At 38.3% G+C, this 13,361-nt stretch overlaps 2 protein-coding genes across 9 annotated transcripts in view; both read right to left on the bottom strand.

Moving 5' to 3' along the window:
* Positions 1-842: 842 nt before the first annotated feature.
* Positions 843-8,218, bottom strand: LOC109052223 (ataxin-7-like protein 3). Of its 3 annotated transcripts, none has more exons than XM_019069687.2 (13): positions 7,957-8,218; positions 7,187-7,297; positions 6,823-6,955; positions 6,555-6,726; positions 6,172-6,269; positions 6,010-6,032; positions 5,861-5,906; positions 5,702-5,739; positions 5,533-5,601; positions 5,234-5,277; positions 2,771-2,842; positions 1,173-1,309; positions 843-1,088 (listed from the first exon to the last, which is right to left on the bottom strand). In XM_019069687.2, exons 2-13 carry the CDS (start codon positions 7,235-7,237, stop codon positions 859-861), a joined length of 1,113 nt encoding a protein of 370 aa, XP_018925232.2. In that variant the 5' UTR covers positions 7,238-7,297; positions 7,957-8,218; the 3' UTR covers positions 843-858. The 3 variants fall into 3 exon arrangements, with proteins under 3 accessions (XP_018925232.2, XP_042576907.1, XP_018925233.2); XM_042720973.1 differs by having other exon boundaries at positions 7,187-7,278; positions 7,957-8,139; XM_019069688.2 differs by lacking the exon at positions 2,771-2,842.
* A 195-nt stretch (positions 8,219-8,413) lies between these two features.
* The window catches only part of LOC109052237 (nucleolar transcription factor 1-like), a 12,181-nt gene continuing 7,233 nt past the window's right edge, over positions 8,414-13,361 (bottom strand). For 5 of the 6 annotated variants that reach the window (XM_042720970.1, XM_042720971.1, XM_042720967.1 and 2 more), the window contains 12 exons: positions 13,347-13,361; positions 13,186-13,227; positions 12,970-13,083; positions 12,730-12,885; positions 12,502-12,648; positions 12,094-12,204; positions 11,853-11,941; positions 11,543-11,732; positions 11,390-11,437; positions 11,087-11,152; positions 10,855-10,969; positions 8,414-10,624 (listed from right to left, as the gene is read on the bottom strand). The exon at positions 13,347-13,361 is cut by the window's right edge and continues 127 nt beyond it. In XM_042720970.1, the coding sequence (XP_042576904.1) occupies positions 10,515-10,624; positions 10,855-10,969; positions 11,087-11,152; positions 11,390-11,437; positions 11,543-11,732; positions 11,853-11,941; positions 12,094-12,204; positions 12,502-12,648; positions 12,730-12,885; positions 12,970-13,083; positions 13,186-13,227; positions 13,347-13,361 (1,203 nt within the window). In that variant the 3' untranslated portion in view covers positions 8,414-10,514. The remainder of the gene's footprint in view (positions 10,625-10,854; positions 10,970-11,086; positions 11,153-11,389; positions 11,438-11,542; positions 11,733-11,852; positions 11,942-12,093; positions 12,205-12,501; positions 12,649-12,729; positions 12,886-12,969; positions 13,084-13,185; positions 13,228-13,346) is intronic. The other variant, XM_042720972.1, reaches the window with a different exon arrangement.

Raw genomic sequence — 13,361 nt, 5'->3', positions numbered from 1 at the left:
GAACTCTTCAGCCATTTAAACTTTGTAATCAGAGAAAATGCATATGTTACAGATCAAGGAGTCAAAAAGCCATGATTATAAAAAAAAATTCCAAACATTGACACTAAACTAAATAAATAGAGTATCAGACAAGAAATATTAGCCATGACAACAAACAAGAATATTAACTTCAACAGAGACACAAAAGGCAAAAGAGATTGTGTATCCACAGATTTGGCAGAAAGCTGTCAGTAGCACTATGCAAGTCCATTATTCAGCAGAGAGTATAGTCGTAGATTCACTTGCAGAAAGCAGCTGAGAAGAGATCAACAGGTTGCAGTAACATTAGCAAGACAATATAAAGGAAAGTTACCCTTTAAAACCAGTAGAGGACATTGCACAGATTAACCTACAGTATAACAAGAGCCACCAGGGAACAAATATTTGCAACATCCCATTCACATTCATATAACCTGTCTAACATTCACCATGCACACCATGTCACATTTTCATGTGTCACTGTAAACCAAATCTCAAAGTATACACACACAAGAGTATGCAAAAACACAACGACAGTGAGCTGCATAGTAAAATAAAAACAAATGCTTGCTCCAGCTCAGATCTAAATACAAAAAATCACATTTAATCACAAAAAACACTCACTTTTCACTGTGCAACACTGTGCCATAAACAAATGCACTCTCTTGTGCCCCAGAAACAAATGTTTGAAATGGTCCCCAGATATTTTTTTCTCTTGCACACATTCAACAGAGTTTGTCTTATCTCCTTCATAAAACCTTGAAATGGTTGAAACCGGAGATCACATAAGAACTCGAGTCATGATCACAAACTCTGTGTGTAAAATATGTTGCATGTTCCTCAGTTCAGGTCATCGTAGATGCTAGGACCTGGGGGAACTGGCAGTTTTGGTCGCTTTTTCCGACTGGACAGGCCCAGTGCGTTCTGGGAGCTGCTGCTCCCACTTCCACTGCCTACTACTCTCTCTCGTTCCTGCCCTTTGTCCCGCTCTCCTCCACCTCCAGTGGTAGTCAGAGTCAGTGTACTGATTTTCTTTTTCTTGGGTCTCTTAGATTCAGAGTTATTGGTGCCTGAAAACAAAATGGCGAATAAGTGAAAAACAAAAAAAACAGACAAAGCGTGTCCATTTTTAAAAGTGCTCATGAAAAACTCACTGGCTTTTGAAGATGCAGAGTCTGATGGTGAGATATCAGAGGAGCCGTCCCACTGGAGGCGAGACATGATTAGCTGGCCATCAGGAGCATCATAGCCGTCATTTTCCAACATTGTTTCAGAGTCAGGTAGCATCGACCTATCAAACAGGAAGCAAGAATATGACTACATAGAGACAAATGCTGAATAAGTACACATTTAACGAGAACCTCAGTTTAAAGAAACAATCAACAGATTTGAAACTAAAGACATATTTGCAGATGAGCTGCCACAGTTTCTTCCGTCACCCTTATTTTACAGGTTATATCCGGGCACATTGAATTTTCAACAAGCATTATTAAAATCGTGAAGCTAAAGAACTTTTTTTTTTAATTGCGCTGGATAACTGCATCTGTGAAGTGCTTAAAAATGTAAATGTGTCTACAAAAGCTTGAAAAAAAGGTTTGTTAACATTAATTGATGTATTAGCTAACATGAATTAACAATGCACAAAACATTCACAATACATTTTTTACATCATTTATTAACTTTTGTTAATATTAGTTCATAAAAATACAGTTGTTCATTGTTCATGTTGAGTCTGGAATACATTATATAACTATTAATCGCTGAACAGATTTTATAGCACTAAACATTTGCTGACATATAAATGGTTACAGAGAAAAAACTGGGCATCATCCCCTTAAAGGGATAGTTCACCCAAAAATGAAAATTCTGTCATTAATTACTCACCTTCATGTCGTTCCAAACCTGCAAGACCTCTGTTCATCTTCAGAACACAAATTGAGATATTTTTGATGAATGCTGAGAGCTCTCTGACCCTCCCATAGACCGCAATGTAATTAATGACACAATTTTTCATTTTTGGGTGAACTAACCCTTTAAATCTGTTAAAGTGTAAAGGCATTCAGAACACCACAAAATCACACTGAAACAATTATTGTTGCTAGGAGACACTTTTAAATGGAAAACAGTGTTTTCAAAAATTGGCTCAAGATATTAAACATGTTTGGTATGCACCATCTGGAAGGAATCATGAAGCTAAGTCTGCACACAATACACTACGTGATTTTCTGTGAAATTTGTTAGCTTTTGACTGCCCAAAATCTGCAGACTGACTGTTGCTTTCTCCAACTAATGTTGGCTCTTCCAGACTGCAAATTGGGAAAAATCTGGGAAAACATTGTGTAGTGCATTCCAGCCTTTAGTTTACAACTTTAGTTTATTAACTAATGTTAACAATAGATGCAATTTTTGACTAAAAAATTAGTATTAGTAAATGCTGAAATTTACAACAACTAATGTTAATAAATGCTTGTATTGTTCATTGCTAGTTTGTGAACAAATAAAACCGCATTGTAAAAAAGAAAAATCACAGTGGACTAAGCTGTACACTGACTCCAGATGGTGCGCCTCAAGTCTCAATACTAGGACCTATTAGTTTTTCACCTTTATGTTTGGGCAGCTGCTACAAATGAAGAAGCTTGATGAAAAAAGGTATATTAAGAGAGAGAGAGATGAAAGAAGAGGAGAGCAGGTGGGTACACAAATTGTGTTCTAACAGGGAGAGGTCAGGGTTGGGAGAAGGGGTGAAACTCACGCGGACGGCCCAAGGAGGAAGACCCTGACTGCCCTCCTCTGTTCGTCCGTGTGCTGGGGACACCGCTGGGACCTCAGGACACAACGTGGCATTACGCACTGCACCAGAGACAATGACGGGCAAGAGACTTGGTGAACACTTCCAGCAGGATTGGAAAGGGGGCTCTAGGGTTAGATATTAGCATTTAGGGAAGGGGGTTTCAGAGCTGGCTGATGTTCAAGAAGTCTCTTGCTGCGTAAAACAGGCAGTGCTTTAAAACAACATATAACTGTCCAATTGGGAAATGATGGTGCACTTTTATGTCCAATTGGGATGGAGACAGATTATTTCAATTAAACATTTTTAACAGAAGTGAGGCCAAATTAAATTACACAAGAAAGAAAACTGAAAAGTGAACACCAATCAAAAATATGGGGGTTTATATGGAGTTGCCAGTTGTGTTCCGTAAAATCAGTCCCAACATAACATGATCGTTTCCATTTACATGAATGAAAAAGATCATGCATTTACACATCACATGCACAATCAATCTCTGGCTCTAAAGCAGCAGCACACACTAATACATACACATTCCCGTGACTTGGAACAGTGAAAAACTACATCCCCTTGACTGTACCAGTTCACTGGTCTTCTGATCACATAAAAGACTTCATTAGAGCAAAAGTTCAATAAAAAATGAGTATTTTAAATCACTTATTTTTGTTTTTTATGTCAATTATTTCATATTAGTGTTTTTTTATATTTTTTATTTAGTATGCTCTTTTTTTGTTATGCAAATATGTTCATACAGTGGGGAAAAAAATTATTTGATCCCCTGCTGATTTTGTAAGTTTGCCCACTTTTAAAGAAGTGATGGGTGTTTTGTTTTTTTTGTAGTTTTTTTTTTTTAGATAGATACAGAATACCAACCAAAAAATCCAGAAAAAACACCTTATATAAAGGTTAGAAATTAATTTGCATTTCAGTGAGTAGGAGAGGGTGAGAAAGGTGAGGGATCAGTCCCAAACTACACAGAAGGAGCTTGTTAATGATCTTAAGGCAGTTGGGACCACAGTCACCAAGCAAACCATTGGTAACACACTACGCCGCAATCGACTGAAATCCTGCACACACTACGCCGCAATCGACTGAAATCCTGCAACTGTAAGGGCCCATTTAAAGTTTGCAAAATGAACATCTAAATGATTCATAGAAGGCTTGGGAGAAAGTGCTGTGGTCAGATGAGACCAAAACTGAGCTCTTTGGCATTAACTCGACTCGCTGTGTTTGGAGGGAGAGAAATGCTGACTACAGTAATCAACATTTGAAGTGGATCAAAACCTTTCATCAAAGTTGTCCTAAAACCTAAAACCCTAATATTTTCTTGTTTTAGGACAACTTTGATTAACTTTTTTGATCCACTTCAAAATGTTGACTACTGTATGACCCCATGAACACCATCCCTACAGTCAAGCACGGAGGTGGAAACATTATGCTTTATGGCTGTGTTTCTGCTAAGGGTACAGGATGACTTCACCGCATTGAGAGGCAAATGGACGGAGCCATGTACTGTTAAATCTTGGACGAGAACCTCAGCCAGAACACTGAAGATGGGTCATGGATAAGTCTTCAAGGATTAGAATGACGTAAAACATACCGCCATGGCAACAAAGAAGTGGCTCAAGAAGAAGCACATTAAGGTCATGAAGTGGCCTAGCCAGGCTCCAGACCTCAATCCTACAGAAAATCTGTGGAGGGAGCTGAAACTTCAAGCTGTCAAACAACAGCCGAGAAACCTTAAGGATTTAGAGAGGATCTGTAAAGAGAGGTGGATCAAAATCCCTCCTGAGATCCTGGTGACCAACTACAGGAAACATTTTAACTCTGAGCTTGCCAACAAGGGTTTCTGCACCAAGTACTAAGTCATGTTTTGCTTGGGGATCAAATACTTATTTCACTCTCTAAAATGCAAATCAATTTTTACCTTTATATAATGTGTTTTTTTTTTTTTCTGGATTTGTTGGTTGGTATTCTGTCTCTATACATTTAAATAAACCTACCATAAAAATTCTTTGTAAGTGGGCATAATTACAAAATCAGCATGGGGTCAAATAAATATTTTCCCCTCTGTAAGTGCTAAACAGTTCAAAAGCTACAAACATTTCTACATCTAAATGTCTTCAATGCAGGGTTATAAGTAGTCTTAACACAGAATTAAAAAAAAAAAGATGTTTTTGGCCAGGCATAAAATGTGCAAAGCCCTTAAATCTGCTAGACTGGTTTCACAGATGTTGCTGTGGAAAAATACTTACTCTTTGCTGGCAGGAAATACAACAAACTTGGTGACTTTCACAGTCAATAAGGTAATGGAAAGAAACTCTAAATGCCAGTGAGTGTACCACAGTGTGTATTTGTAAGATTAAAATCACAGATGTTTATTTTCATGGTTTCCTGTTAGTTCACAAATATGGACTGAATTCTTACCGAGTACACATCTTCTTTGTGTGCTCTGATACGACCCCACATTGCTGAGGAAAGAGAGAGAGCCTGTTAGCAAGAGGTAAACTGCAGTGAATGAGAGATTGCATAATGCCAATTTATGCTTAATTTATTTTTAGAAGGTAAAAAAGATTTTAAAAAAATGCATTTATGTTAAACAGTACATATAATAATAAATAAAATATAATGATTATATAAGAATATAATATGCTCTTAATAATATATTTTTTATATAATAATATATTCTCTATGTAAGAATATAATAATAATTTATAATAGTTTACCGTAGTAAGTATGGAACGCAGATCCTCGGGTCCTAAAGTCTCATAACTGATGCCAGAGCTGTAGTTATACTGCAAGAGTGAATGAGTGAGAGAGTGATACTACAGTAACAAATGCAACAGGGAAAGCAAGAACCAGTGTTATACATATTAAAATAATTAATCATCTCACCTTGTATAGGTCTGGATTGACATTACTGCTGAGCTCTCCTGCAGAGCGACAAAACACAAAAAGACTCACAACACATTCAAGTGAAGCCTGCTGTCTGTCATGCACTGCACTACCTTTAAACAACTCCTGAAAGCTAGATTCAGTCAGAATACAACCCACCATTCTTGTGCTTCAGGGATTTGGATCTCCTGGGAGAGTTTGGATTCTAAAACACACAGATTTATTTTAAATATTATCTTCAATTTATTTTCATTTAGAATATTTGGCTTGCATTTTCAACAAGTTCATATCTGATAAAGGTTTTATACCTTTTCTGACTTTCTCTTCTTGGCTGTGAAAATAAGATATTAACCGTTATCATTAATTATTAAAATCAGGCCTATGATAGATAAAAAGTGCAACATTTAGAGACAAATAGTGGTGTAGGAAGTAAGAGGAAAGAGAGAAAGAGACAGACTGGATCAGCTCACCTTTCTTTTCTGAACCATAGGACCAGTCATTGTCATTGATATCATCATTGTCTTCCTGATCGCTTTCTGACTTGCTTGTGTTGTTGCTGCTGGCTATTCTGTAGAAACAGCAGAACAATCGATGCTTTGAAACGTCACTAGAATATTCCCTCAGGGATCAATAAAATCACTCTATCTGGCAGAAAGTGCAATCTTTGGAAAATAATTGTTAGAAATGTGACACCCCCAACTAATTTTCCCACCAGTACAATAGACTAAAAACACTGAAGTAAAACAACAAAGTTCAGACATTAGCATGAGGCAATCATTTTGGTCAACTGTTGCTTTAAGCATTCCCTTCACCGAATAATGAGCTAAATGGTGTGAGCTCACAGTCCGCTGACCTGCGGTTGGCTATTCGGCTGCTGTTGCGGCCCATGCCGAGACACTTCTCCAGATGAGGAGCAAATCGAGAGGCCGCAATACTCCTACTGCAGTTGGGACACACACACTCCTTATTCTTCCACTGGTTGTACACCTGCCCAAAGATGTCCACACCAGGCTGGTCCACTATTTCTACATCCGAGGGAACATAAGGTAGAGACACATTGTAAAAGAATGCACCCCACACTTTAGAAAAAAATGATTTGTTTATTTTTATGACTGACTCACCGAAATCCTTCATACTTTCTTGGTCCGTTTCATCCAGGAAGAAATAGCCCTGTTTGACCGCCCTGTGCACCTCAAAGCACAGCCCTAAACAGGCATCTTCCACTAGGTCAGAGTAGACATCGTGAGCCAAGGCCTACAACAAAGGCAGAGAAATGTTAAACTTATCATCATGCATCTTATTTGTCTATGATACAGGCTTGTTATTAGGCCTGGGATAGAAAATTTGTCCCAGACCATGTGATTTTTAGTGATGAGCATGCATAAAGAATTTCTTTCGTAAACACAAAATTTTCAAGAACAACAAAGCAGATATACACGTATATGTATGTTTCATAAATTAAACTCATTATCTGCAACCCTTCACCTCTAGCTTGGTGTTATCCAGGCCTGACAGAGACATATCCTCCATTTTCATTTGCAACAACTATTGTAGGAGAGCTCTCATTGTCCACAATGCTGAAAGAGGCGGAAAACACTGAAAAACACAAATACAAACAAAGGCACATTACATCATAGTCATATGTGATGTCATAGTATCATCATTCTACTACCTAGAGATAAAAGTATGCTTTTTTTTTAAATAATAAAAAAGAGAGTTTCAGCATATCAAAATAATAAGTAAGTAACTAAAAACTATTTAAACAGCCATTTATAATCACATTTGTTCGTATTGTGAATTATGTTATCAACTCAGTGTTTGTTCTTAAAACTCAAATGCATTTTCTAGGATGATATAAGGTCCATTTTATAACATCCTTTTGATGTTTACAAATTATGTGTCATGTTCAGCAAGCTGATACATAACGGGAATACCGTGAACATGGGCGGGAAAAGCAATTATTCAGCGAAACAGCAGTCAAACAATATAAACGATTTCCAGTAATTAATAACCGGTTTATATCTAAACCTAATAAAACTGTTGAATACACATACACACACTGTCATGGTGTAAACAGTTGACAGGCACGACTGTGGCACTGCCTTGTCTTCTCTGTGATGTAACGTTCCATAAGGGCGGGGTTGGGGAAACATTGTTCCAAAAACCGCAGGACAACGTGTCACAAAGTAGTAACTGACGCATCGCGCAGAAAAGCGTTTTTGTTGCGCTCTTGTTTCAATTGTATCACTACTTACCAAGACTGAACGGGCCGGGTCTTGTGTCATTCACGGACCCGCTGCGCTCCTGATCAACGACCACATACAACAAACCTCCTCAAAACGAACGTGCATATTAAAATAACGAAAATATTATGTCACAAAAATGATTAGATGCCTGGTTGAATAAGTCGTTTGAGTACAGATGATGTTTGGAAATAAAAACAACGCTGCCATTTTGGCTCCGGTTAGACATCACTAGCCTATTACCGATCTTAGGCGACGAATCGATTGAGCTGCCTTGAATTCGGTCCAGTCTCGAATAAACACTAACACTCACATTGCGATATAAATATACGTACACATATACATGTGGCGACGCAGTCACATACATAAAACGATTACGCAAGTATTTAATTGCTAATAAATTATACTGTGTATAAATTAATGCGCGCGCACACACAGAGACAAAGAGGACACAAACATAAATACAAAAACCGTTTAAGAGAAGGTTGTATTTGTTTAAATTGTAAATTGCAGGGATAGAACATCTCTTGCTATAGAAAACGTCCAAATGTTTCAAATATGTAGTACAAATGTATCTTTTTTTGCCATTTCTACAAATAAACAAACATGGGAAGGGGTAAAAAAAAAATGAAAATTTACCAAATTAAAAACATGTCCCCAATTGACAAACAAACTCATTTTGGCTAGAGCAGAATATTGCTTAGCCAACAGAAAATACAAACACAATAATGTTCACTCATTACAAAGAAAAAAAAAAAAAAAGAGAGAGAAAGCTATATGTACAAATACCTTACAACAGCACTGAACCCAACCCAAATCTATTTGCAAGTCTCAAAATCCTATAAAATATCAACAAATCTTGAAAGGTCCACTGGGTTTCTTATCCCGGCCCATCATTCAAATCATCTATAACCAAATTATGTTTTTCAAACTGAAAGAACACAACTTTTTGCATGATACAGGCCTTGATTATTTTGGGTGCCTAGAATAAAGGTCACACGTCTGGTACAGCAAAAACACATCCAGCTGTTCTTACAGCAACAAACTATACACTTGTCTTTAAATGCAAATTACCAAGGCTCAAAATTTTATTTCAAGGGAAAATCACTTTCACTTACAGTGCCCCTATTACGTTGAAGGCTGAATAAAAATACTGAGTAAAAGGTGATAGCTCAGCGGAGGAAGCTGGGTTGTGGGTTTAACTAAATTTGGTTGCCAATTCAGGCCAGGGCATTGGAATGAGAGAATATACCAGTCACCCTCAAAACTGCTCATATATACATAAACACATAGCAAATAACGGTACCCCTCTCTTAAATAAAACATCTCCATTACATTCCTTGAGCTGGTGCATGAAAGAACTGTGAAGTGGTTGACATTATGGGTGAATGAGTGTAATGAAGAAAGAGGAATACTGAAAGAAAACACAGGGCTTATGAGCAAGGGTTCCATCATAAGTGCACTGAATTGTGGGGTAACTCACATCCATCATATTTAAAACATACCGTTTTAAAAAGAAAACCAGTTCTTTGGAGCACCAAATAAAACAGTGGTTGGAAAGAGGAACAAAAAGTCAGCTTCAAACAAAACATAACCATAATTAACAAATGGAAGAAAAACATGTTGGTGCCCCATCCACAAAAAAAATAAAATAAAAAATAAAATAAAGACAAGCATATTTCATTGCTTGTGTTGCCAAAAAATTAACTGATAAACTAGTCCTCTTCGTTATGTAACATCAGTCATTTTTATTATCTGAATGAACAGCGAACTCAAACCCGTCAGCTGTCACGAAACAGCTACGGGCAGCATTCCTAAAACAGGACAAAAAATAAATAGTCCATTTTCACCGTTAAACCCTGATCAGGAGCAGGTAAAGGGCAGCACACAAACGCCTGCTGAACAAGAACCGCGTGCGAGACCAGCGGGGGCCATGTGGAGACATTCAAAATGGCTTCATTCTTCCTGAAAATACCACAATTTTTTGAACCGAAAAAGCAAAGACAAACACCAGAGCAAAAATGGAGGGAGCAGAAAAGGGAGAGGAACAATGCTACTAGGAAGAACGAGAGAGGTACAGACAGAAGAAAAGAAAGCAAACATTCTTCAGAGTGCAATTATTTGGTCCCCTGTACCTCCCGAAATAATCTGTGAAACTAAGAGACTCTTTGGCTCATTTACGGAAAAGAAAATGGCACCTGGTGCTCCCTATGTCCTCTAAAACATAAGCACGGGGCGTCCTAATGACGCTTCACAGCTACTACAAGCCAATAGCAGAGCACTGCACCCTTTTTTCGGTGTTGGGAGGAATTTAGACCATACATCCTCGTACACGTTGCTTAAAATGCCTTAAAACCTGCCGAGCCAATTCATAGAGGGAGTTACAAATAAAAGCAGAAGTGCAGGGGAGAACAGAACAGAAGAGATGCGAAGGAAAGAGTGTGTGAGAGGTGGCGCAGATGTGTGACAGCGGGGTGAGCCCCCTCCTGAGGGGAGAAGAGCGCAGTGCAGAGCAGGCTCAGACCCCCGGCTCATGGCTCAGTTCACAGCATTTCTGGCAGTCTGTGGGCTCAGTCCGAGTCCGAGCCCGATGAATCGTCAGAGCTGGAAGCGCTGCTGCTGCTTTCGGATTTATTCTCTTTATCCTCGACCTCTTCGTCCTCCATGTCTTCTTCATTCTGGAAGTGAAATTGGAAAGATGGTCTTTCATTACTTTTATTCAAAGTATGACAAGGTTTATCGGTTGTCGTTAAAAACTCCCTATGGAGAAAACGAACAGTATTTTTCTGGAACCCGATTGCTGCTCTCCATATTTCTAATCAATGACAAAACCAATATTGCAAATCAAAGGCTGATCCTATATCATATACATGCTAAAAGAGCAATGTGACCAGCATGCTGTGAATCTTACATCATCGTCGTCGTCATCATCATCATCATCACTGTCATCATCAGAGGATGATCCGTCATCAGATTCCTTCTCTTCTTCTTCATCATCATCATCATCGTCATCCTCTTCCTCATCCTTTGGACAAGGACACAGTTGATACAGAACAATCAATCAGTAGGCCTACAAGCTGCTAAAAATGTACACAGTGAGCAATAAATGCAGAGTGATTTAAGACTGTATGATCAAACTCACCAATTGTTTGGGCTTGGGTTTCGCTTTAGCAGGGGTGGCACCTGGTTTTGATGTGCTCCTCCGTTTCTGCAGATATGTTTTAGAAAAAAAAAAAAAAAACATTAAACAGACAGAACTGCAGCCAGGGAGTGTTACAGAAGAGCCAAATTTACTGAAATTAAATATATCATTGTTTTGTATTTCTTCTTAAATTATTTTAAATACAAAATATAAACACTGATTTGAAAAACATTTTTTTTTTAAAAATCTTATGGTATATAATTCAAGTCTATTTTGACAAGTAGATCCAAATTTCTGACTCACCAGAGAATTATATTCTTTATAAGCAGCTCTCTCTTGTGATGAAATATTCTGTGAAGGGGAAAAATTTGATATTACTGTTGTAATATATTACATCTTTATATTAAGCTATTTGTGCTAGTGTTCAGCAGGTTGAATAACAGTAAAGATGCGTACCGCAAGCCACTGCTCGAGAAGCACTTTGTACTGCCTCTGTTTCTCTTCTGCCAGTCTTTTGTAACGGTCCTTGTCTTTCTGAGGGAGCCGCTGCCAGCGGCCTCCGATTTCACCCATGCGCTCTTTCATGGGCAGATGATTCAGCTCGCCGTTTGACAGCATCTCCTGAGAAAACTTCTGATAACCGTTCCTGAAGTCACAGACGAAGAGGGCATGAATAAAAACAGTGGGATGGGAAGACAAGCGAGCTGCTTTTTCCTTGCAGAGGTTTAATATGTGTAGATAACCAACACACACAGAACAAACTTACGAGGGCGGTTTCTTAGGTTCACCATCAAATTTCATTTTCTTCCCAGGGGTGACGACTGGGGCAGGTGATCGCATCTCACTCAGCTCTCTCTGCACAAGACAGAAGAATAAAGAGAGTATGAAATCTGGCACACACCAAGTCAGGAAGGAAACAAATGCAGACAGTAGACATATGATCAGTTACTTTATTCAAGGAAGTTTGACTTTAATGCCACAAAATGTTTGGATATGTCTGGACTCACTTCATATCTCTTCTGGTCCTCTGCTGCCTTCTTGATCCACATGAGCTTTTCTTTCTTCTCCATGGTGTTCCAGGTGGCCTCCATGGCTTTCTGAGCTTTCACGCGATCATTCTGAGACAGCAAAGAAGAGGGAGAGATCAGTGGATAATTCTTATTTGCGCAGCTTTTAATAACTGCTTCATGTTGTCTATTCAGTTTTTGAGAGAAAATTAACAATAAAGACATTTATAATGTTAAAAAAGATTTCAGAAATGCTGTTCATTGTGTATACATTATTTGTGATCAAATAAATGCTACTCTGGTGAGAATAAGGAACTTCTAGTCAAAAACATAAAAAAAAAACCCCCGAAAACAAATTAAAATGGAAACCATCTTTCCTCTGAATTTCTTGCAATTATGATTCCATACCTTGAATCGGGCAAGATAGTCTCCAATTACGCTTTGTTGCCAGATATCCTGAGCTGTTTTGGGTGTTTCTGGTAGTTTCCCTTTGTCATCTTTGCTCTGTTTTTCAGACTCTGCCTTCAGCGTCATCTCCAGGTTTTTATACTTTTCCTACACGAGAGATTACAGAAGTTGAATACAACTGAATTGGCTAATACAGTAACAGAAGGATCACTAAAGTGTGATGATTACCTTCTTCTTGTCAGAAAGCTCATTCCACATGCGGGCCAGTAGTCTGGTGAGCTCCATGTCAGAAAGATCAGGCCTTTCCTGTTGAAGTTTTGGGCGCTTCTCCTCAGAGAAAATAAACATGGCAGAGACAGGAGGCTTGGGCTTCTCTGTACTGGACTGTTGGGATGAAAAAAAGAGACTAAAGCTCACTTAAATACTAATGCTTCAAATTACCCAAAAATGACTGACAGGTGAACGGACCTTTGCTTTTGAGTTCTTCTTTTTGGAAGCGGGACTAACGCCTCCGCCTCCCCTTTTAAAGCTGCCCATCTTCTGTTCTGACAGGATTCTCTGCTGTTCCTCCTCTGAGATACTCTGGGATTCACAGACAACATGTTTAAAATGCAAACCGAACAGAAAATGGTGCAAAAAAATGCACAGACAGCCAAGAGTCTGTTTTTATAAAAGTATACTTACTAACAAGTAACGATTCATCTCAACTTCATATTCTTTCTTTTTCTGTGTAGAGCAGAAAAAAAAAATGAAAGAGATGGACAAACTTTCATATGTATCCATGTTGGTTTGTTTATGTTACAAACAGAATGAAGGATACAAAATAAAAGCAATGTGTTACAAACCTGCTCACAGCGCTT

This window comes from Cyprinus carpio, chromosome B3 (assembly GCF_018340385.1).
Source record: "Cyprinus carpio isolate SPL01 chromosome B3, ASM1834038v1, whole genome shotgun sequence".
Classification (NCBI taxonomy): Eukaryota; Metazoa; Chordata; class Actinopteri; order Cypriniformes; family Cyprinidae; genus Cyprinus; species Cyprinus carpio.
This window is presented reverse-complemented; position numbering and strand designations above follow the sequence as displayed.

Excerpts from the sequence above, each read along its gene's own strand:
- LOC109052223 (XM_019069687.2), bottom strand. The coding sequence starts at position 7,237 with ATGAAAATGGAGGATATGTCTCTGTCAGGCCTGGATAACACCAAGCTA. Across the intron at positions 6,033-6,171 it reads CTATGGTTCAGAAAAGAAAG|CCAAGAAGAGAAAGTCAGAA; the intron begins GTGAGCTGATCC and ends TTATTTTCACAG. Across the intron at positions 1,310-2,770 it reads TTCCTCCTTGGGCCGTCCGC|GTCGATGCTACCTGACTCTG; the intron begins GTGAGTTTCACC and ends CCTGTTTGATAG.